Genomic DNA, 24,624 nt, shown 5'->3' on the forward strand with positions numbered 1-24,624 from the left:
CACATTAAATCCAATTAATAAAACCAATGTCAAATTTAAAATAATGCCAATTATAATATGATTTAGCGGTACCCCCCTGGAAGGTACCAGTTCCGAAAAACGTGAAATATCACCAAAAAAGGGGTTAAAAGAACTACTAAAAGCAAAACAAAATATCAAAATAATAGACTGACCATTAGGCCCCATATCGACAGAGGACCGCGAGGCCAATAATGGTCATGGAATCGCTGCATTTCAATCGCCATACAAATCGTCGCAAAGGCGAAAAGATCGAAGAACCCAACCACCCATTCCTCCTCCTCCGATCGATCTACCAATGCAGAGGATTTGCATGGCGGTGGTCCTTATGCAGCGAGAAATAATTTATAGAAACAGACAGCACTCTAGATCAGAGCCACACCACTGACATAATGTAAGCTTAACCAGCTTATATAAAGGAAAGAAAGGAATAGATGGCGGCACAGGTGCTGCTTATTTAGCATATCAACCCACTACTACCACTGATTTATATTTAAATAATGGCTTAAAGTTTAACAAAATAAGAAAATAAATAAATATTAAGCTGTCATTAGAGGCAGCAAAATGCACATCCTCCACATGAAGCCCAGATATATCCGATAATTCAAAATAAAAACATAAGCCAGTAGTATAGCAAAAATGTAGAGCGAAAAATAAACATAAAAATAACGTAAAATAAAATAAACCAAACAGGAAAGGGAAAATAAAGGTAATAAGACATAAACAGTAGCCGGTTGTCCCCTATATAATTTAGCACATTAAATCCAATTAATAAAACTAGTGTCAAATTTAAAATAATGCCAATGATAATATGATTTAGCGGTACCCCCCTCGAAGGTACCAGTTCCGAAAAATGTGAAATACCACCAAAAAAGGGGTTAAAAGAACTACTAAAAGCAAAACAAAATATCAAAATATTAGACTGACCATTATGCCCCATATCGACAGAGGACCATGAGGCCAATAATGGTCATGGAATCGCTGCATTTTCACTATATATATATATATATATAGTGCTATAACTGCATTGGGATATAAGTTTAGAGTTATATTTTGTATTGGAATTTTATTGAACTTGAATAGAAATCATGACTCAGACCACAGCAGCAAAGCAAAAGGCTCAAACTAATGGATGTGCTGTGGCTCTGGGGAGAACTGATGGGGGGGACATTTGTCCTCTGAATCACAGTCTATTTAAATGCACTGCTTGTTGATGTTTGTGGAGCAATCAGGAACGGGACATGATATTGCCATAAGTTCTTTACTTATGTAAATTCTAGAAGGAAGGGAATGAATCAGATTGGACCACTTGATATCGATGGTTCTACTGTTGATGATCCTGCACAGGTAGCTAACAAACTAAATGAATATTCTGCATCGACATTCACACATGAGGAGTTATTCAGGGAGGGGAATGCCAGAGGTGTAATCAAATCTGGCAGTAAGCTAGATAATCTTGTAATAACAGAGTAAAGTGGAGGAGAAATTGTTAAAGATAAACACAAGAAAGGCACCTGGGGGTGGATGGAATCTATCCAGTTATATTAAAGGAGGCAGCAAAGGAAGTAAGCAAAACCTTAGCCATAATTACGAGCGCTTCCCTGGACTCAAGGGAGGTACCCATGGATTCGAGATGTGCAAATGTGACCCCAATCCACAAAGGAGGATCAAAGGGAGACACAGGTAATTACAGACCTGTTAGTTTAACTTCTGTTCCAGGGAAATTAATGGAGGCACTGTTTAAAGAAGCATTGCAGGATCATCTAGATAAGACTTCATTTATAGCTTGGACACAGCATGGGTTTGTTAAGGGGAAGTCTTGTCTGACTAATTTGATTGGATACTATGATGTAGTCACAAAGGAACTGGATGCAAAGAATAACTTTGATATCATATATTTGGATCTTATATTTGATATAAGATCCAAGTATATCATTTATTTTATATATCATATATTTGGATCTTAGAAAAGCCTCTGATAATGTTGCACATCGAAGACTACTGCTGCACAAATTAGAGCAGTGTGGCATTGGAGGCAAATTGCTGCTATGGATAAAGGGATGGTTGAGCAGGAGAAGACCAGAGAGTGGTAATCAATGGACACTGCTCTTTATGGACTAATGTTATTAGTGGGGTCCCTCAGAGTTCAGTGTTGGGTCCATTGTTGTTTTCTGTATTTATAAATGATATTGATGATAGTATATCAGGCTTAATGTCTAAGTTTGCAGACGATACGAAGGATGGCAGGGTTGTTAATGACACTAATGACAGTACACTGCTGCAACAGGATCTAGGAAAGTTGAGTAGATGGGTTGAGAGATAGCAAATGAAGTTTAACATTGACAAATGTAAAGTACTACATATGGGAAGCAGTAATCCCAGAGTAACGTATCAACTCAGTGGTACCACACTGACAGTGGTAGAGAATGAAAAGGACCTGGGGGTAATTGTGCAGACAGATATGAAGTTTTCTGAGCAGTGCAGACGGTCTGCAAGAGTAGCTCATGGTGTCTTGTCAATGATATACAGGAATTTTTCTAGCTGGGATAAGAAGGTGATTATCCCCTTGTATAAGGCAATGGTCAGACCACACCTTGAGTAGTGTATACAGGTATGGAGGCCTCATTTTAAGAAGAATGTAATGCTGTTGAAACAAGTACAGAGAAGGACAACAAGATTAGTGAATGAAACAAAGGGTTGCTCTTACGAAGGAAGACATGTTTTGCAAATTACGGTGTCTGGAGACCAGGCACCTGCGAGGTGATCTGATTGAGGTGTATAAAGCTTGAATGGTTTGAGCATGCTCAATGCTGATGGGATTCTTCCTCTTGCTCAGAATAATCACCTGAGAGGGCATATTTTAAAATTGAGGAAAGACGGTTGTAGGATAGATGTTCGGAAGTTTGCCTTTAGCCAGTGGGTGGTAGATTGCTGGAACAAACTTCCATCTGTCGTTGTAGAAGTTGATAGCTTAAATAGATTCAAGGCAGAATTTGACAAACATTTGGAGCAAGTGGATGGGTGAAATAAGGGTGTTTTTTTTTTTTTTTTTTTGGCTGATGCTATATAAGCTTGCTTTCTTGCCTCATGTGTCTTGCTAATTCTAAATGCTAAATTGGATCAGAATTCCCAACAACATAATTTGAACACATTTTGAATTTTATTTTTAATCATCTACAGAAATAACAATTATTTGTTTTTCTTTTCTCAAGTGGGTCCTTTCTTTACTTGTATAATTAAATATGGAATGGACATTGTAGCATTTTACAATGAAACAAAAATTACAAATTTAAAAATCAGGGTATCACTAGAGTGATGATAAAGCAAATTTTAGTATTCTTTCAGCATAGTTCTGACTTAATTGCATCATTCACATGTTGGTGTACAAAGAACATCACAATGTCATGGTGATATACTTTGTTAATAGGAGAGACTGTTTATCCAGGGATGAGATACACTTAAATAGAAAGGGTGCAAGAATATTTGCTGTTGCTATCGAGGCAGTGTTAGGTGGGTCGGAAAACTGCTAGCTTGAGTGGGGATTCACAAACAAAAGGTTAAAAGTAGCCACAGGCAGAGGTGAAGGTGATTCTTGCACTACTTCTATTAGAATAAGCAGTGGCCTGGGGCGAGAGGTGCTGGGAGTTTCGGGGACTGATGGCAGTCATCGCGAAACAGGAGGGTATAGGGATGTGTTAGGGTAACTAAGAATAGCTCATGTATACTTGCATGTATACCAATGCTAGAAGTATAGTAAATAAATTTGATGAATTTGAAGTGTTGGTCAAGAAATCAAAGGCAGATATTGTTGGAATATCAGAGATATGGTGTCACACAGATATTAAGAATGCAGAATTGGAATTTGGGGAGAATGTGTACAGAAATGATAGACAGAATAGAAAGGGAGGAGGGGTTATGCTGTTAATTAAGAAAAACAAAATCAAAAGAAGTGCATCCAGTTGATATAGATGGACGGTGCACTGTTGAGTCAGTTTGGTGTGACATAAGCACTGTGAAAGCAAAAATAAGAGTAGGAGTGTGTTATAGACCTAATGACTCAAATGACTACAACGAACAATTGTACAGAGAAATAAGAGTTGGCTAGTAAATCCGAATGTCTTATAATGGGGGATTTTAACTTCCCAGATATTGACTGGAACGTGTGGGTTTGTCCTCTCGCCCACTAGTAAGACTTTTGTGGATTTATTGGATGATTGTTTTCTGCAGCAACATGTTCGAGAGGCAACCACAGAGAATAATACTCTTGATCTGGTTATCAGCAGTGATCATTCATGTATTAAGAATTTGCATATAAAGAAACCACTAGGTGGCAGTGATCAGTGTACTGATGTGGGATTTACTTAAAGATATAATTATCATCAGGGGTAAAGGAACAGGTTTTTGCTTCCATAAAGGTGAGTGCAGTGGTCTCCAGACAGTTTTTAAATTCTGTACAGTGGACCAACTGATGATGTTACCAACAACAAATTCTAAGTGGGAAGCATTCAAGGAATTAATCGTGGAAGCTACTAACCGTTTCATACCTATTAAGAAATATTGTTCAGGGTTTAGTCCTAAATGGTTGTTGAATGAACTAACGAGACTCGACTTTTGGCAGAGAAAAAAAATGCATGGGATGCATATAAATTATCAGGTGACACAGACGCCTATGGCAGATATAAGCTAGTCTGTAATCAAGTCACAAAGGAGGTTAGGCAGGCAAAGGCAGATTACGAGAAATCTTTGGCAAAGGATGCTAAGGAAAACAGCAAGGATTTCTTTACTTATATAAACTCTAAAAGGAAGGGGATGAATCTGATTGGTCCACTTGATGATCCTGCTCAGATAGCAAACAAACTGAATGAGTATTTTGCATCTACATTCACACATGGGGAGTTATTAAGGATTGAAAATGATAGAAGTTTATCAAATTGTAGCAGTGTGCTTAATGATTCTGTAATAACTGAGAGCAAAGTGGAGGAGAAATTGTTGAAGTTAAACATAAGAAAGGCACCTTGGGTGGATGGGATCTATCCAGTTATATTAAAGGAGGTGGCAAAGCAACTAAGCAAACCCTTAGTCATAATTATGAAAGCAACCTTGGACTCATGGGAGGTTCCCATGGACTGGAGATGTTCAAATGTATCCCCAATTCACAAACGGGGATTGAAGGGTGACACGAGTAATTACAGACCAGTTAGTTTAACTTCTGTTCCTGGTAAAATAATGGAGTCACTGGTTAAAGATGCATTGCAGGATCATCTAGACAAGACTGCAGCAATAATTCAGACACAGCATGGGTTTGTTAAGGGAAAGTCTTGTCTGACAAATTTGATTGGAGATTATGATGTGGTTACAAAGGAACTGGATGCAAAAATAATTTTGGTATCATATACTTGGATTTTAGGAAAGCTTTTGACACTGTTGCTCATGGAAGATTACTATACAAATTAAGAGCAGAATGGTATTAAGGGTAAGTTGCTACAATGGATAAAAGGATGGTTGAGTGGGGGAAGGCAGAGGGTGGTAATCAATGAGTGCTTCTCTTCGTGGACTAATGTTATTAGTGGAGTCCCACAGGGTTCGGTGTTGGGTCCACTGTTGTTTTGTATATTTGTCAATGATATTGATGAAGGTATATCAAGCTTAGTGTCGAAGTTTGCAGATGAATCAAAGGTTGGCAGGGTTGTTAATAACTGTAATGGCAGTGTGCTACTGCAACAGGATCTAGAAAATTTGAGATGGGCTGAGAAGTGGCAACTGAAGTTTAACATTGACAAATGCAAAATACTGCATATGAAAAATGTACCAACTGTGTGGTACTACAGTTATGGTGGTAGAAAAAGAAAAAGACCTTGTGCACTCAGATATGAAGTTTTCAGAACAGTGTAGACAGGCTTCCAGAGTAGCTCATGGGTCTTGACAATGATATACAGGAACTTTGTCAAGGAGTGATTATCCCTTTGTATAAGGCAATGGTAGCTGATTGCTGCAACAGACTTCTATCTATTGTTGTGGAAGTTGATAGCTTAAATAAATTTAAGGCTGAACTAGACAAACAATTGGAGTGACCCAATAGGTGAAATGGGAAGGTTTTTTTTTTTTTTTTTTTTTTCTGGCTCGTGCTGTATAAGCTTGCTTTCTTGCATTATATGCCTCAACCAATGCACTTCGAGTACTGCATATAGGTCTGGAGGCCTCATTTTAGGAAGGATCTTGAGCTGCTGGAACAAGTACAGAAAAGGCGAATGAGATTAGTGAGGGGAAAGAAAATGGCACACTTACCAAAAAGGCTTAAATTCTGCAAATTGCAGCTTCTTCAGACCAGATGATCTAATTGACATGTGTAAGGCTCTGAATGGTTTGAGGAAGCTCAATGCTGATGGGATTCTTCTTCTTCTTGCTCTGATTACGCACTTGAGGGGACATAAATTCAAATGGAGGAGAGGCAGTTGCAGAATAGATGTGTGGAAATTGAGAGCTTAAAGAGATTCAAGGAAGAAATGGACAGGTGAAATGGGAAGGTTTTTTTTATTTGTTTTTTTGGCCGATGCTGCAAAAGACTGCATCCTTGCATCATATGCCAATACTAATGCTAATTTGTGGCAGAGAAGAAAAGTGCATGAGATGCACATATATATATATATATTATTGGAGTGATGGAGAAGCTTATGATTCATATAAACTAGTCAGAAAACTTTAATTCTGTGAATTGCAGAATTTGGCTAGGCACCTGTGACGTGATCTGAATGAGGTGTTTAAGGCTCTGAATGGTTTGAGCAAGCTCAATGCTGATGGAATTCTTCCTCTTGCTCAGATTATGCACTTGAGGGAGCATAATTTCAAATTGAGGAAAGACGGTTGAAGAATAGAGGTGCAGAAATTTGTCTTCAGCCAGTGAGTGGTTGATTGCTGGAACAAACTTCCATCTCTGTCATTGTGAAAGTTGATAGCTTAAATAAATTGAATTAAAAACTAGACAAATGTTTGTATGAAATGGTAGGTGAAATGGGAAAAGTGATTTTTTTTTTTTTTTTTTTTTTGGCTAATGGTATAAGCCTGCTTTTTTCCATCATTTGCCATTGCTAATGCTAAAACACGGCCTATAGAAATATGTTTTTATAAGGTATAAAAGCAGAATCTGATTGTTTGTGAGATAGAGAGTGGAGAAACTTTGTAAAAGATGGGTCATTAATTAATCTGACAACCCTGTTTTGAATGCATTCCAGAAGAATGAGGGAGGTTTTGGTAGCACCACACCTGATGTAGCAACATTATTACATAGCAGAACAAATTTGAGATTTGTATAAGATGAGTAGAAATTTGGAAGAAAAGTAATGCCAAGATTGAAAAAGAAAACCCATAATTTTTGATTGAAGAAGCAATATTTGTAAAGGGCTTATGCCAAGAGAGATTAGACATCAGGATACAAAAATGAGTAAGGTTTCTCAAACTGGAAGGTGGAATGAGGAGTAAGGTTACAAATCTTTCCTCGTGTACACTATCGCAGGACCAGATTTCGCTTTTATCCAAAGGACTAAATTATAGTTTACCACCTCGAAAACTGCCTAAAAAACAATGCGTAATTGATATTGAATTTGGACTTCGTAGTGTTCCACAAAAAGATGTATTTATTCAACAAGTTAACCAAGTAGTGAATAACATAAAAGAAACGCGACTTCCTAAATAGAATACACAGGACAGTTCAGCTTTACTAGAACTTCGGGGAAATAAGGACATTATTATACAGAGGGCAGATAAAGGAGATATAGTGGTAATACTAGATAAACATGATTATATTAATAAGTTAGATTCAGTTGTGTCAGATACCTCCACTTATCGTGAAGTAGACCCAGCACTGTTTACCAATTTGGTAAATCAATACAATAAAACGTTAACCACGTATCGAAAAAACTACTACATTACTATGGTTCAGTTAAAGGAATTGAAGTCCAGAACATACAATATTCCTGCACTTTTTGGTCAGGTAAAATTACACAAGACTGGGTTTCCTATTCGACCTATTGTTTCCTACAGGAACTCGGCATTTTCATCCTTAGCCACACATGTATATAACATTATAAAACCCTTTAGACAGGTAATACAATTTGGGATTAAGAACTACGATACATTATTTAATAAGCTTAAAGACTGTAGACTCGGCAACAATGACAACTTATTCTCACTAGATGTTACCTCATTATATACGAATGTAAACGTTGAATACACATTAGATATTATTCGGGATATGTTAAATAAAAACTCGACACCGATTAATTATACGAAGCTACCTATTAAGGAAATTTTTCACTTAATTAAACTGTTAGTTGAGGCTAACTACATCACCTTTTGAGACAAGGTGTACAAACAAATTTTTGGATTACCAATGGGTTTGAGCCTGAGTGGCTTAATGTCAGAGATCTATCTCTCAACGATTGAGCAGATACATTTGACACCTTTTCGAACCCGTATCACATACTATGGGAGGTATGTAGACGATGTTCTAGTTATTACCGATAGTAATACTATCCAAGACATTTTACATTCGTTTAATAATATTCAATCTAGACTCAAATTTACATTGGAAAGGGAGGATACGGATACAAAGTCATTAAACTTTCTAAATTTCACGCTTACCCAGGATTCGAATAAAATACAATTTAGCATCTATCGAAAACCTACAAACACCGGTATGCTTCTACATTATAATAGCTATCACCCTTTCACCTACAAAAGATCGATTATCTTTAATCAATTTCTTAATGCCTATAAATATTCAACGACGGATTCTGCTTTGGACTCAGAAATACAAATATTAACTAGCAGATTCTTAAACAGGGGTTATTCCATTACCACAATAAACCGAATTAGGTTACAAGCTAAAGATAGGATACAAAATACTACACCAATCAACAATAGTAATATCAAAAAATACTTTATTTCTGTCCCATATGTTGAACAGTGGCACAAACAGCTTAACAGATTCTTTAAAGATACCGAATTTAAAATTGTAGCTAGGCCAATACGGAAGTTACACACTATACTGAACAATCTCTCGGTTCTTTCAGCATTCGCAACAGAAATTAATGATCTGGTATACAACATTTCTTGCGGTGATTGCGACTCGTCTTATCAAGGTTCGACCCGATTTTCTCTTAATATTCGTGTAAATCAACATGAAGCCTCAGTTCGTGCTTCTTGTTCAGCAGCGTCAGAATTAGCCTTTCATGCCATTAACGAAAAACATACTTTTTTATTTAACGAGGAGAAACCGTTGAAATTAAATTACACGAGAATTCTGTTAATGTTTGGCGGCCATATTTGATCTCCGATGCGTGGACCTTTACGCGCATGCGCGAAGACAAATAATCTCTATTTAAGTATCAGGTTTAACCCGATTCGGTAAAGGAAAATCGTTTTGAATATTTTCGTTAGATTCTTTTAATTGCGTTAATTTGATTTTTAATTGTTTTAAATTGATTTGAATTGTGTTAAATTGATTATTTAATTATTTATATTTTACTCTAATGTACCGGTAAGTTGTCGATTTTTTCGTTTTTTCCGTTTTAATTTCTGGAGGGTATCATATGGAAGTGTTCTACGCACTATATTGAGGTAAGCTCCTCTTATTATTTTACTAATATTATTATCAACGTAGAACATATTGAGTAGTACAGCTCTGATTCATACTAACTAAAATTAAATAAATCTTTTATCAAGAGGATATTCTGAATAAATTTCGAAAATGATAACACAAATTATTAGGAGGGATGGGCAATTAAGTGGGCAAGTTTTTCCCTCCTCTAGCTGATGATATCACTAGTTATCTGTGAAAAGGCAAAATAACTAAAAGGTATATATCTATAATACTTCACATCCTACTGGAATTTATTGTTGGCTCTCATTTTCTGTATTATTTGTTTCACAGCTATCTGATGGGTTGCCTGTTATTCTGCCAGTTTGCTGTTAAATTTGAATACAGGTTTCTGATAATTCTGATAAGTTTAATCATTTGGACCTAGCTAAACTAGCAGATAAACAAACTGATAGCCTTGCTAATTATTGATTGGATATATTGAATGGTGCTAGCGCTCGATATAAGGGTTAAGAAGAAAAGTGGGGTACTAGTAAGTCATCTTGTACCATTCAATGTATCCCATTATCAATAATTAGCCTCATCATCATTATTTTATCTTTTATATTATTATTGACTATTTGTTCATTTATAGGGTATAATGCATTAAACCAACTCAGGCTATCTTGGCCTCTATCGGGTTTTCTGGCCCAATAGCTCACTTTGTAATCTTTTATTCTAAATCATCATGCTTAAGTCTTATCATATATCTGCTCTTTTGAATATCTGCTCAAAAGTATTCAAAGTGAATATCTGCTCACTTTGAATACTTCTATTGTATTTAATAAACTTTGTATATATATATTACACACACACACGCACGCACGCACACACACACGCACGCACGCACACGCACACACACACACACACAGAGATGTGCAAAATTTAAGGACCAGTCAGGTTTTCACCTATAGCTTTTCATAGGAGTGGCCTGGATATCGGAAAAGCATACCAAAAAGTAATGTCATGACATACAGAAATGATGAAGGAAACAACAGAAACAAATGGTGCAGAGGGACTTTATTTAAAAATGGCAACATAGCACTGGCTGCCATGATACAGATGCATCACTGCCAAAGATGGAACAAAGGGAAGAGGTGGTCTTCAGTAAGAGATATGGCCACCCCTAATGTCGATGCAGGCTTTGTACTGCCTGTTCATACTTAAAACAATGTTGTTGATAAGTTCTTGCAGTAACATTGTCCATTCCTCTGTCAGCACCATCTTCAGCTGGTGAACATTTTCTGGTGGGTGTGGATGTGCTGCTAGGCATCTCCCCAGAGCATCCCATATGTGTTTAATGGGATTTAGATCGGAGGGAACAGGCAGGCTAATCCATACAAACAATGTCCTCACTTTCCAAAAGCATATCAACAGCTGCAGTGCGACTGGGTGTGGCGTTATCATCCATAAACATGAACTCGGAGCCAATGGCACCTCGGAACAGATGTACACGGGGAAGGATTACCTCAGTACAGTAGCATGCACTGATTACAGTACCGCCTTCCAGTATCTGGAATTGTGTACGTCCATCCAAGATAACGCCTCCCCAGACGAGAACACCTTGACCACCATATCGATCCCTTTCAGTGATGTTTGTGGGGTGATACCATGTGCCAACCTCTCGCCAGATTAGCTGACATCCAGAATCGCTACTGAAACTGAATCTACTCTCATCAATAAAGAGTACCTTAGGTAAAGATTTTGTGGTTATAACCTTTAAAAATAGTGTTGGTCCTTAAGTTTTGCACACCAGTGTTTTTTTATATATATATATATATATATAAATAAACAGTTTCATAACATGTTTCTTCATTGAAAATCCTCCACACTTATATTTTATCTTCCAAAAAAAAATAATATATATAATAATAATCCTACAAGCTTCCATAGAAACAATTGTAGGATGACTCTTATATACAGGAATGATAGCCTCACAACCTTTTAATCACATTAAGCAAAAATAAGGTGATAATTTGTTAAGTAAATAACTTTTATTCATTATCTTGCATACTTCGATTGACATTACTTTTTATGATAGACTGGCCTGATATTCTGAAATATCTCATATTCAGTTACTCTTAACCCTGAACTCTTTGCATGAAGAGGTTGCAGAGTTGTACTTAGCTTATGTATAATTTCAAACTAACTATTCAGAATAAAGTGATTTATTTCAACACTCTATGATAAATCACTTTAGTGTAGTTTCGCAGTAAAAGAATATCTGAAAAATCACTTTTACAAAATTAAAATGTAGAAATCATCCAATAGTATAACTCAAAGTAACAAACAATTTCAAACTGTACTGTTTTTATTTTTAAATCAAACATTTTTTTTAGAGACAAAAAAACATAAGTTACAGTTGTTCTAAAGTGTGAAATTCTTTTTAGTCATATGGTTTTGTGTCTATTTTTAATTTATGCAACTATTTACAACAACTATTTACAAACACTTACCTTCAGTGGACAATCTACAGCTTGTATTACGCTTACTGAGAACCAGATTCATTTCAGACTGGAGTGTTTTTAATAGATGTGAAAGCAAACCTCCAATCCTCTGTATATCAAAATAATTGACTGAACTGTCAAAGAATGTCTGAAGTGGAACATGCAAGTCTGAAACAATATAAGTAACAAGTAATACAGTATTTTAAACAGAATGGTTTTGAAATTAAAAATGGGGAATAAATGGAATTATTCATTCATTGAAATGAATTTATTAACTGTTGTGAGTAGTTATTAGAAACATTTTAACCAAAACCTTAAAGAAAATATATTTTTTAAGCTTACTATTATATATTATCTGTCTTTTATTCCAAAGAACTTCACTTTTTTAATACAATTAAATAATTCTATTTATTATGATTTAGATTGTTAAGGATGAAATATTAATATGGTGTTAATGCTGCTACAGTTAACAATTATACATTACAAGCACATGATTTAACTTAATTCCTTTGTATACTATGCAATTAACTATGGACCTGTAGGAGAGAGAATGCAGATATATTGTGGTTATATTTCAGGCATTTTTAGCCTAATGATGCTGTCTAACAAATTCAGACAGTACTATTTTGTTGCTGCTAACAGAACCATCTGTTAGCAGCAACATATTTTCAAGGTTAAAAAATGACTATCATTAATGCTATAGATATACTAAACTAAGCAATTAAATCTAAAATGAATAACTAGAATTAACAGTAATCCATTCATGCACGTGGCCATCTCTCCACTACTTGTCAGGAGCTTTTGAGCAGATAGATAGCCAAATGATATAAATGGCGGCTCATGCATACCCATTTCTGTTGTCTCAATAACAGTATTACTAATTTTAATTAATTTCATATTTAGTATGGCCAAAAATATAAATTTTATGATAAAATTTTGAGACCAAAAGTTAATTTTACTTTCAACCTATAACCGATACATACAGTAAACTGAGATTGGAACCCAAAGCTCTATGGGTATGCACCAGATAATACAATAAAATATAAATACAGTCGATTCCAGTTATTTGGGACACATTGGGACTAGTGCATTTTGGCCCGATTAAGCGGCTGCCCCAATTATCTGAAGTTTCACGTAAATAGTTAAAAATACAATGTAAGTAAAGTAAAAAAGTAAAGTGCAGCCATTATCAACCCACTGCAGGATGGAAGCCTCCTCAACATTCATGCTGAGGGAAATGGACCATAATCTGCCACGCTGATCCAGTGCGGGTTGGCAGATTGACCGTATTCAGCAGTCAGGGGCTTGAACCCCCGGTCTACTCAAAGAGCGTGTGCCACTGCACTCCCGCTCCTGCCCACTCGGCTACGGAGGCTGTTTAAAAATACAATGTACCCCCCCCTCCCCTTTACAGTTCACTGTACAATCAAATCACGTTAGGACGAACTCACCATAGTAAAGTACCGTTCACTATACGACGTGTAATAAGCGCCAGTCATTGTGATCACGTTTGTGAATTGAATTTTAATTATATTAAACAGTGATTCTAATTAGCGAAAATAGGAGGAATATTATCCACAGGCTATAAAAGTAAAGATATATTAAGCACGAATTTACCTTTATTACCTTACCAATTAAAAAATTAAATGATACGTGAAATTCGGAAGAATATACATGATAATCAGAATAATTAATACATACTGAAATATGTACATACTAACTAAACTAGTTGACATTTCTGTTCACTGACATTTGTGGGTGGGGGTTAAAATTTAAAACAATAAAAAGATAAGCAACCAATAACAAAAAACATGGCACACACAAATTGCAAGTAACACAATACACGCAAGTGAGAACGGAGTAACGAGTTACAAAGCTTTAAAAATAGGAATGAAGAGAACATTCTGAAAATTATTTTTTTTATATGATTGAAGATTCCATGGAAGTGTAAACACATTTTACCATAATAACCCACAGAATTCCAGCTGTCAGTATTATCGCAAATTCAATAAGATCGAGTTTACTATCTGTTTATGATAGATTGCACTAACAGAAAAGCCCAATAAACAGGTGACTGCTAATTGTTTTTATTGTTTTATGGTTGTGACCTCCAGAAATCCGACTCAACTACATGGTACGGTCGGAGACAATCATGGGGTAATCTCCAGTGCTGCGGTCTCCTGCCCCGATTAAACGGCATTTTGTCCCAATTAAGCAACGTAAACCCTGGCTATTTTCTGTTTTTTAAGATTTGTCCCAAATAAACGGCTGCCCCGATTAACCGGTGGCCCAAATAACCGGAATTCACTGTATAAATTTATTAGATACATCTGGGAAACATAGTATGTGTGGCAGATGAGAACTTCATATTTGCTGCTGAATGTATTTGAATGTATTGGTTGCAAGGGTACCACCTGGCAAACTGTTACATTGATCTGGTTGATGATTCTAATTTAAACTAAACGTTCATTACTCTAATATAAATTTAAATGCAGTAAATTAAAGACAAAACATGAATTGATTAAGATGTTATTGTGATTAATTAACTTTGTAATTCTAATACAAACATATAATGTTATCCATTAGGTAAGGACTGGTATAACCATTCTACAGCATAAGAGTACATATGGGTAATGTGATAACTATTTACATATATACAACCTAGAGTGCATAAGTAATCAATATATGATATCGGTGTTTAGATACACCATAGATAACTCTTAAGAAACTACAAAGTAGTTGTTGGCGGCATCATTTGCTCTTTCTCATATTGTGCTCTGCCTTCACGACGAGTTGCCATGATATTGCACTACCTCGAATAAGTAACGCTTCACTGATAGAGAAGACTATTGTTACTTATTCTCAGTTGAGTACCACCACCCAGACAGCACTGTTTCATGGCTATTGGCCAATCATCAGTGGGTGGGCAGGTACCCTGGTATTGCAGACATGACGACCCAGTTGTGAAGTTAATCACACAATATGAGAGATGCCAATAGGTGTAGATGTCAATATTTAAAATAAATAAATGCACAAGGCATAATACTTTAAGAGTTTGGTATCTATATATGATATCGGTGTTTAGATACACCATAGATAACTCTTAAGAAACTACAAAGTAGTTGTTGGCGGCATCATTTGCTCTTTCTCATATTGTGCTCTGCCTTCACGACGAGTTGCCATGATATTGCACTACCTCGAATAAGTAACGCTTCACTGATAGAGAAGACTATTGTTACTTATTCTCAGTTGAGTACCACCACCCAGACAGCACTGTTTCATGGCTATTGGCCAATCATCAAGGTAGTGCAATATCATGGCAACTCATATTGTGAAGGTATTCACAATATGAGACATAATTATTATTGATTAATGGGATGAAATAGGATAGTAGGCATTGTTCTGTGCATATTTAGGATACATGTTCATATTTAGGACAAATAATATGCCAGTTATGAGGATGTTACTTGCCCAAAAATGTTGGTATATTTTAAATATAAATTTAAAGATTTTTTGATTTAATCCTGAAGGGGATTAAATAAAATTGTGACATTATAAAAATATTTCAAATGGGAACTGTAGGATTTAATTATTACAGGGATTAAATTTAGTAATTCCAGGTTATAGTGCAGTCAGTCAACAAGCCTTGTCTCAGCATAAAAACCCAATGTGGAACCAATGGAGGGACCAAAGGTGTTCAGTGACCCTAACTGGATTTAAGTCAAAGTGGAATTTACAAATTGTAACAGAAGCATTCATATGGTAGTTAATGAACTTTATAGGCATGTTATTTGCAATTAAATTTGCTTTTAACTTTGTTAAGGCATTGAATATATTTTTCTGGGTGTTACAAACGTATATTATTCTTTGGGTTCTAATTACATTACCTGTTTAGCTAAATTGGTTTCCCAGTTACTGAGTTTTATGGCTTGAAAATTTAAGGTCTCATTTGTCATAGTGCAAGGTAAGAAAACAAGCAGCATGGTTTTCATTTTTGATTTTGACATTCTTTCCTTTTGTTTTTGGTCTGGGGGATTGTTTTGACTTCCATTGAATTGAATGTCTTTTTATATTCTGGGTCATACTGGCACAGCCAACTTTCATTGCAAGTAATTACAGTACACAAAATATCTTCTTCAATTTTTTTCAAAAGAACTTCACAAACTAGGAATCATCTCATTCTTTGATCTTCATTTAAAATTTTTGGCACCATCTTGGCACAGACTCTTCTCTGTGCCCAAATTTTCAGTAGGTGTAAAAAGGAAGCATCATGGTGAAGACACTACAGATAGAAGCAGTTAGAATTTGTCTCAATGTATCTGGGTCCATACTGAATTTAGATGCAACCATTTTAATGCTTAAACAATGATCGCTTCTAATCATTGTAATATCCAGGTAATATCATTATCTGGTCATTCATCTTCTTACACATTTTCTCTTCTTCTAAAAACCTTTATGCCATTCAAAGTGAGCTCTTGACATAGTATCTTTCACATGTAACAATTCATAACTTTCAGTTGGTGTTTTCTTTAATTTTGTTAAAAATCTGAGGTTGATTTGTGGTACGATTCTTTTGTCTGTCATTTTCCAGCAAAGTGCAAAAACAGAAGGTAGTGAAAACCAGTCTCACTATAAAGCAAATGAACATGTTGGAGTGTAATTTGACAAAAAACTACAGGAAGGTTTCAGGCCAACTGCAATGCCTTTGTTTTGTAGGTGGCAAATGGTGTGTAGCAGTTGCTTGTGCAGTCTCATTATTTAATAGCCATATCTCCATATACTTGGATTTTAAGAAAGCTTTAATATTGTTGCACATAAAAGACTGTTGTACAAACTGGAGTAGTGTGGCATCAACCGCAAGCTATTGCCTCTGAACAAAAGGATGGTAATGTAGAAGACAGAGAATGGTTATTAATGGACACTGTTCTTCATGGACTAATGTTATTAGTGGAGTCCCCCAGTGTAGAGTGCTGGACCCGCTGTTGTTTTTGATATTTATTAATGGTACTGATGAAGGTTGTTGTTATTTGTTTTTAGGAGCATTAGCAACTAAGGCCATATTGCTACGGGGATATGCGGTGATCATTTCCTGACCTTCCGCATACTCCGTATTTGGTGGTCACGGGCTCGAAGCCCAGTCTAATCAAGAAGCGTATGCTACGCACTGCTGCTCCCGCCCACCTGGCTACGGAGGCACCTCCTGATGAAGGTATATCAGGCTTAATGTCTAATTTTGCAGATAATATATTGGTTGGCAGGGTAATTAATGACAGTATTGAAGGTAATAAGGCAAATGGCAGTTGCTTATTATCTGAAAAATGGCAGAGGAAGTTTAACATTGACAAGTGCAAGGTGCTGAAGATGGACAGAAGTAATCCCAAATTAATGTAACAACTGTGTGGTACTATACTCAGGGGAGTGGAAAGTGAAAACAACCTTTAGGGTAATTGTGCAGTCAGATATAAGTTCTCTGAGAAATGCAGAAAGGATGCCAAGACAACTCATGAGGTTCTGTCAATGATACATGGGAACGTCTAGCAGGAATAAGTAAGTGATTATCTCATTGTACATGGTAATGGTTAGGCTGCACATTGAGTACTGCATTCAGGTCTGGAAGCCTCATTTTAGGGATGTAGATCTACTGGAACAGGTGCAGAGAAGGGTAATGAGACTGGTGACGGGAACAAAAGGGTAATTTTAACAAGAAAGGCTTCAATTCTATAAACTGCAGCACCTGGAGAACAGGCACCTGTGAATTGATTGAGATGTTTAATTTAAGGCTTTGAAAGGATTGAGTATGGCTAAAGCTGATGGCATTATTCCTCTTGCTCAGACTACACACAAGGGGGCATAAATTCAATTTCAGAAAGGATAGTTTCAGGGTAGATGTGTGGAGGTTTGTCTTCAGCTAATGGGTGGTTGACTGTTGGAAAAACTTCTATCTGTTGTTGTTTTAGAAGTGAGTAGTTTGAACAAATTCAAGGAAGAAGTGGACAAATTACTGGAGGAGATGTGCAGATTACATGGAAAGTTTGTTTTTTTTGGCTGATTCTTCATAAGCTTGGTTTCTTGTATCATATGCTGCTACTACTAATAATAATAATAATAAGAATAATAATGTATTAAATGTAGCAGAAACATTAAACTATAAACTTTAAATACATAAATGAGGCAATAAAACTTACCTTAAAATTACAGAACCTTATATGTATACTGTATTTACATTTACAATAACTTGTGATACTGTTAATTTTAATGATAATGTTAAACTGAATAAAGAAATAGCACTAAAGTTCCCCCCCCACCACCCAATCTAGCCTTTTTTTTAGAAAGTCCAAATTAGTTTCTAATGAAAATCTTTTCCAATAGCTTTTTATCCTCTTTGTGTTATTAGCACTGATTTAATCTCTTGATCTCTTTGAGGTCAAGGAAAATGACAGTTTCCTTTAGGAAAAGAGAAGTTTTATAAACAAGACCTTAAGTAAACTCCAATTAATTAAAACTGCTGAGCAGGCACTTCCTTTTCCATTACACCACTGGGTTTGAGGGTGCATAAAGTGTATATTTTTGTAGTATTCAAAAAATGGTGCAATATGACCACAGAGTTTTGCAGAAGTGGACCCAGGAAACTTCAGCCAGTACAAATAGCTAAAAAAACTGTCACAAAAATGAAAATTAATTGCGGACCCAAAAAAATAACTTTTGGGGCAATAAACAGACAGCTTTCAAAGTTTATCCTTGTCATAAAGTTTAAATGTCTTGCAGTGTTTCAAGTCTGGCTAGCAATCCAGACATATTCTCTTTATTTAGTTATTGGTTAAAAGTCAATTTAAATTAAAGTACTCTGTTTCGAAGGTAAACACTATGAAGTGCATTCGATTGGAAAATGGAATTGAAGGACATTAAAAAATTCTAATTCATCTCTTAATGGGTACCCTTCCCAAGGATTTTAATGAATAGTGATGTTACAGGGGTAAAGAGCACAACTCTGAGGGAGGATATTAAAAAAATACAAAACACTACAGTGAACAAGCAATGAGTGAAGCACGACTACAGCAGGGGACAACTATATATTAATATTAGAATTAACAGTGGCAAATGATGCAAGAAAGCAAGCTTATACAGCATCAGCCAAAAATAATAATAATAACAATAATAAAAAATAAAATGAAATTCCCATTTTTACCTATCAATCCCTTCCAATAGTTTGTCTAGTTCTTCCTTATTCAAACTATTCACTTCCACAACAAAGAATAGAAGCCTGTTCAACCACCCACTGGCTGAAAGAAAACTTCCGCACATCTATTCTGCAATCAGCCTCAATTTTAATGTATGTGCTCTCATATGCATAGTCTGAGCAATGGGAAGAATCCTATCAGCATTGAGTTTGCTCAAGCCATCGAAAGCATCAAACACCTCAATCAGATCACCTCGCAGATGCTTAGTCTCCAGACACTGTAATTTGTAGAACTGAAGTGTTTCTTGGTAAGAGAACCCCTTTGTTCTCTTCACCAATCTTTACCCATTCCAGCAGCTATACGTGCTTCTTAAAATGAGACATGACCATTACTGCATGGAAATGGGAAAATATACAATGGGATAATCACCTCCATTTCCCTGCTAGCAAAATTCCATTTTATCATTTAAAAAAACCCATGAGCTGTCCTGGCAACCTAGATGCATACTGCTCTAGGTACCTTTATATATTCCACTATCCAGAGTGTAATACCACAGAGCTGATACATTACTCTAGGATTATTACTACCCATATGCAATAACTTGCATTTGTCAATGTTTAACTTCAGTTGCCATTTCTCAACCCATCTGCCTAAATTTTCTAGAACTTATTGCAGCAGCATACATCTATTACTGTCATTAACCACCATGACAACTTTCTATCATCTGCAAACTTAGACATTAAGCCTGATATACCCCTCATCAATAGCATTAATAAATACAGAAAACAACAATGGGACTCCACTAATAACATTAGTCCATGAAGAGCAATGTCCATTGATAACCATTCTCTGCCTTCTCCAACTTAACTGCTTTATTCATAGCAATAACTTTCCCTTATTGCCAAACTGCTCCAATTCGTACAGAAGTCTTTTATGTGCAACAGTATTAAAAGTTTTCCTGTGATAACAAAATTATTTTTTGCAACCAGTTCCTTTGTTACTGCATTATAGTATCCAATCAAACTGGTCAGACAAGATCTCTCCTTAACAAACCCATGCTGTGACTGAAGTATAACTGCACTCCTATCTAGATGGCCCTGCATTATTTCTTTAACCAACTCTGCTATTTTCCCTGGAAGAGAAGTTAAGCTAACAGATTCTGTAATTATTCATTTCCCCCTTTGATACCCCTTTGGGAATTTGGATACATTTGCACAGGGAACTCCCAAAGATGCTCTCACATAATTTATGGCTCAATTTTGCTTATCACTTTTGCTACCTCCTACCTCCCTCAATATATTGGATAGATTCCATCCACCCTTGATGCCTTTTTTTTCACTTTCAATTCCCTCTTTCTCATTAAATTTTCTCTTTCAATTCCTTATTTCTCTTTAAATTTTCTCTTTCAATTTCCTCTCATTTGTTACAAAATCATTTAGCTCCCTGTTAGAGTTTGATAAACTTCTGACATCCTCTTCCTAAAGAATTCCTCATATGTGAAAGTAGATGCAAAATACCAATTCAGCCTTTCAGCAACCTGAGCATTAGCATTAGTAGAGGCATATGATGCAAGAAAGCAAGCTTATGCAGCATCAGCCAACAAAAAAAAAAAAAAAACCTTCCACTTCACCCCCACCGTTTGTTCGAAATACCTGTCCAGCTGAGCCTTTAATTTATTTAGGCTATCAACTTCCACAAGAAGGGATGGAAGTCTGTTCCACCAATACCTACCCGCTGGCTAAAGGCAAATTTCCGCACATCTATCCTACATCTGTCTTTCCTCAATTTGAATTTATGCCCTCTCAGTTGATCATTCTGAGCAAGAGGCAGTATCCCATCAGCATTGAGCATGCTCAAACCATTCAAGGCTTTGTACACCTCTATCAGATCACCTCGCTGGTGCCTAGTCTCCAGACACTGTAATTTGCAAAACTTAAGCTTTTCTTCGTAAGAGCAACCCTTTGTTGCATTCACTAACCTTGTTGCCCTTCTCTGTACTCGTTCCAGCAGCTCTACATCCTTCTTGAAATGAGGCCTCCAGACCTGTACACAGTACTCAAGGTGCGGCCTGACCATTGCCTTATAAAAGGGAATAATCACCTCCCTATTCCTGCTAGAAAAATTCCTGTATATCACTGATAAGACACCATGAGCTACTCTTGCAGCCTGTCTGCAGCTCAGAGAACTTCATATCTGCCTGCACAATTACCCCCAGGTCCTTTTCATTCTCTACCACTGCCAGTGTAGTACCACAGAGTTGATACGTTGCTCTGGGGTTGCTGTTTCCCATATGTAGCCTTTCAGCCTTTCAGCAACCTGAGCATGTCCATCAACAGTTAACTCATTGACATCAAAGTGGCCCAATATGGTTGAACCCCTTTCTTTTTCTGTTAATATAAGTAAAGAAGTCTTTGCTACTTTTCTTGGCATTCTTTGCCAGAGACTTCTCATAATCTGCCTTGGCTTGTCTAACTTCCTTTGTGACTTGATTGCAGGCTACTTTATATCTACTATAGGCTTCTGTATGACATGATAATTTATATGCATCTCATGCATTTTTCTTCTCTGCCATGTATCACAATAGTTCATTTGATATCTATTTAGGTCTAAGTCTTGAACAGTATTTCTTGGTTGGTATGAAAAGCCTTCTATAATTATTTTTCTGAATGCTTTCCATTTAGAATTTGCTGTTGGTAACAACATTAGATGATCCCATTGTATAGAATTTAAAAACTGTCTGAGACCACTGTATTCTCCTTTAAAAAAGCAAAAACCCTTACCCTTGATAGTAGTTACATCATTAAGTAAATCCCATATTGATATACTGTGATCACTGCCACCTATTGGTTCTTTTATTTAATGCATGAAGAATCATTGCTGATAATCAAATTAACAGTATTACTCTCTCTTACTGCTTCTCTAACATGGTGTTCTTGAAACCAGTCAACCAATACATACAGAGGCATATGATGCTTTCTTACATCATATGTCTCTATTAATGCTGATACATCCAGAAAAGTCTTGCTAGTATGAGTGACCATCTTACAAGTTCCAGTCAATATCTGGAAATTTTTGAAATCCCTATTATAAGACATTCTGATTTACCAGCCCACTCTATTTCTCTGTACAGTTGTTCAGAATACTCATCACAGTCTATAACATGTTCCTACTCCATTTTTCACAGCCAAAAACTCTACACGAATTTCTCTAATTTTCCTTAATAATAACTGTATATGCTGACAAACTTTTTAAGTAGCGAAAAACATTCCTCTGTGATGAAAAACAGCATTTCATGACATCATAAACTGTGTTTGGCCAGACACAATGGAGTAAGGTAAATGATATTACATTGCTTCACAGGCCCACCCAGCTTAACTCAAAGTGAACAGCAGTAAAAAGTGACAAAAAAAGGCAGCACATGAAAGGCTAAACACATTATTAAGAAAATACAAAAAATAACAACTGCTATTCCCCAACCAGTGAATCATCAAAACATTAAATATTTTATTGCTTTTTTTTTTTTTTTAAATCACTTTCAAGTTTTATACTACAGAACAACAAAAAAAGAGCCACCTAGAGACAATTTACACACCCAAGATTGAATTCTACAGACCCAAGATTGAATTCTACACACTTTTCTTGGTTTATAAAGTGTCATTAAGGAGAAATACCACATTAACTATAAGTGCATGTTTTTTTAAAAATTTCAGAGCATCTGTGTATTAACATGTTCTCTGACTTGCAAGTGAAGAATTTCTATCTATAATGAAGTCAAACTGCCTCCCTTACAGACTACACTTCGTAGTCTACATAAATCAAAAAAACTACACTGATCAACATTTCTTTCATTTGCACTTAAAAATAAACCTTAAGATTTCCTTTAAAGTAGAAATTCAAGAACATTATTATCAATCATACACATGTAACAGATAGGAGAAAATTAACACTCGCTGTGTGCATTAACATTTTGGTATACAGAATGGATACTGAGATTAAATCAAAATTCCAGAGTAAAAATTTTAAAAAATCCATTACTACCTAATGCAACAAAGCAGCTTCTTTCTACAACTAAAACATAACTTATTATTAATCTTATATTGATAGGAATGGGGTTATAAGGCAATTGTAGCATACAATTATGTTAATCTGTTAAAAGACGATAATCTATGACCTCTGACCAATCTGATTAGCTATTATGAAGTCAACATGAAGGAACTGGATGTAATAATTGTTTGTGTGGAGTGCTCCACACGAATAATAATTTTATAAATTGCACTATAATTGTAAATTATAAAAATTGCACTAATGCCATATTAAATAGCATCAAGTGCAAATTATTTACTGTTGTGGATAATGGATAAAGCAGTTTACAACACAGTTAATTCGCTACTGCTCTTCACAGACTAATGTTATGAGTAATACTAGAGGATTCAGTGTTAATATTTGTTAATGATACTGATGCAAGTAATTCAAGTTTGATATTTAGGTTTGTTGATGATACAAAGAAGAGCATAGTGGTTAATGATGTTAAGCACAGTATGCAACTTCAAGATATAGATGAAATGAAGCAGAGGAACTGAAAAATGGCAACTGCGGTTTAACACTAATAAATGCAAGGTACTGCATTTATTAGCTGAGCAACAATCCCAGAATAGTAGTAGTAGTAGTAATAGAGGCATGTGATGCAAGAAAGCAAGCATATGAGCTTATGTAGCATCAGCCAAAAAAAAAAAAAAAAAAACAATTTTACACAAGCATTCCCTCTATAAGTTTGTCCAGTTCCTCCTTGAATTTATTTAAGCTATCAACTTTCACGATAGATGGAAGTTTGTTCCAGCAATTAACCACACCTGCTGGCTAAAGGCAAATTTCCGCACATCTATTCTACAACTGTCTTTCCTCTATTTGAATATATGCCTTGTCAGATTCGTAATCTGAGCAAGCAAAAGAATCCCATCAGAATTCAGTGTGCTCAACCCATTCAAGGCCTTATACACCTCAATCAGATCAGCTTGCAGTGCCTAGTTTCCATCTGCTGCAATTGGCAGAACTTAAGCCTCTCTTGGTAAGAGGATCCCTTCACTCCCCTCACCAATCTTGTTGCGCTTTTCTCTACACGCTCAAGCAAATCTACATCCTTCCTAAAATGAGGCAGCCTCCAGACCTGTACGCAGTACTCAATGCGTGGCCTGACCATTGCCTTATACAAAGGGATAATCACCTCCTTTTCCCTGCTAGCAAAATTCCTGTATGTGATTGACAATACCCCATGACCTGCTCTGTCTCAGAAAACTTCATATCTGATTGCACAATCACTCCCAGGTATTTTTCATTTTCTAAAACCCTA

The 24,624-nt window shown here is 36.0% G+C and overlaps 1 protein-coding gene across 1 annotated transcript in view; it reads right to left on the bottom strand.

Moving 5' to 3' along the window:
• Kpc1 (Kip1 ubiquitination-promoting complex subunit 1) overlaps positions 1-24,624 on the bottom strand; it is a 534,039-nt gene that overhangs the window by 208,720 nt on the left and 300,695 nt on the right. Inside the window, exon 18 of the mRNA XM_090388154.1 lies at positions 12,109-12,267. Coding sequence (XP_090244280.1) covers positions 12,109-12,267 — 159 coding nt within the window. The remainder of the gene's footprint in view (positions 1-12,108; positions 12,268-24,624) is intronic.

The sequence above is a fragment of the Mastigoproctus giganteus genome, chromosome 13 (assembly GCF_048544385.1).
Source record: "Mastigoproctus giganteus isolate SK-2022 chromosome 13, ASM4854438v1, whole genome shotgun sequence".
Taxonomy (NCBI): domain Eukaryota; kingdom Metazoa; phylum Arthropoda; class Arachnida; order Uropygi; family Thelyphonidae; genus Mastigoproctus; species Mastigoproctus giganteus.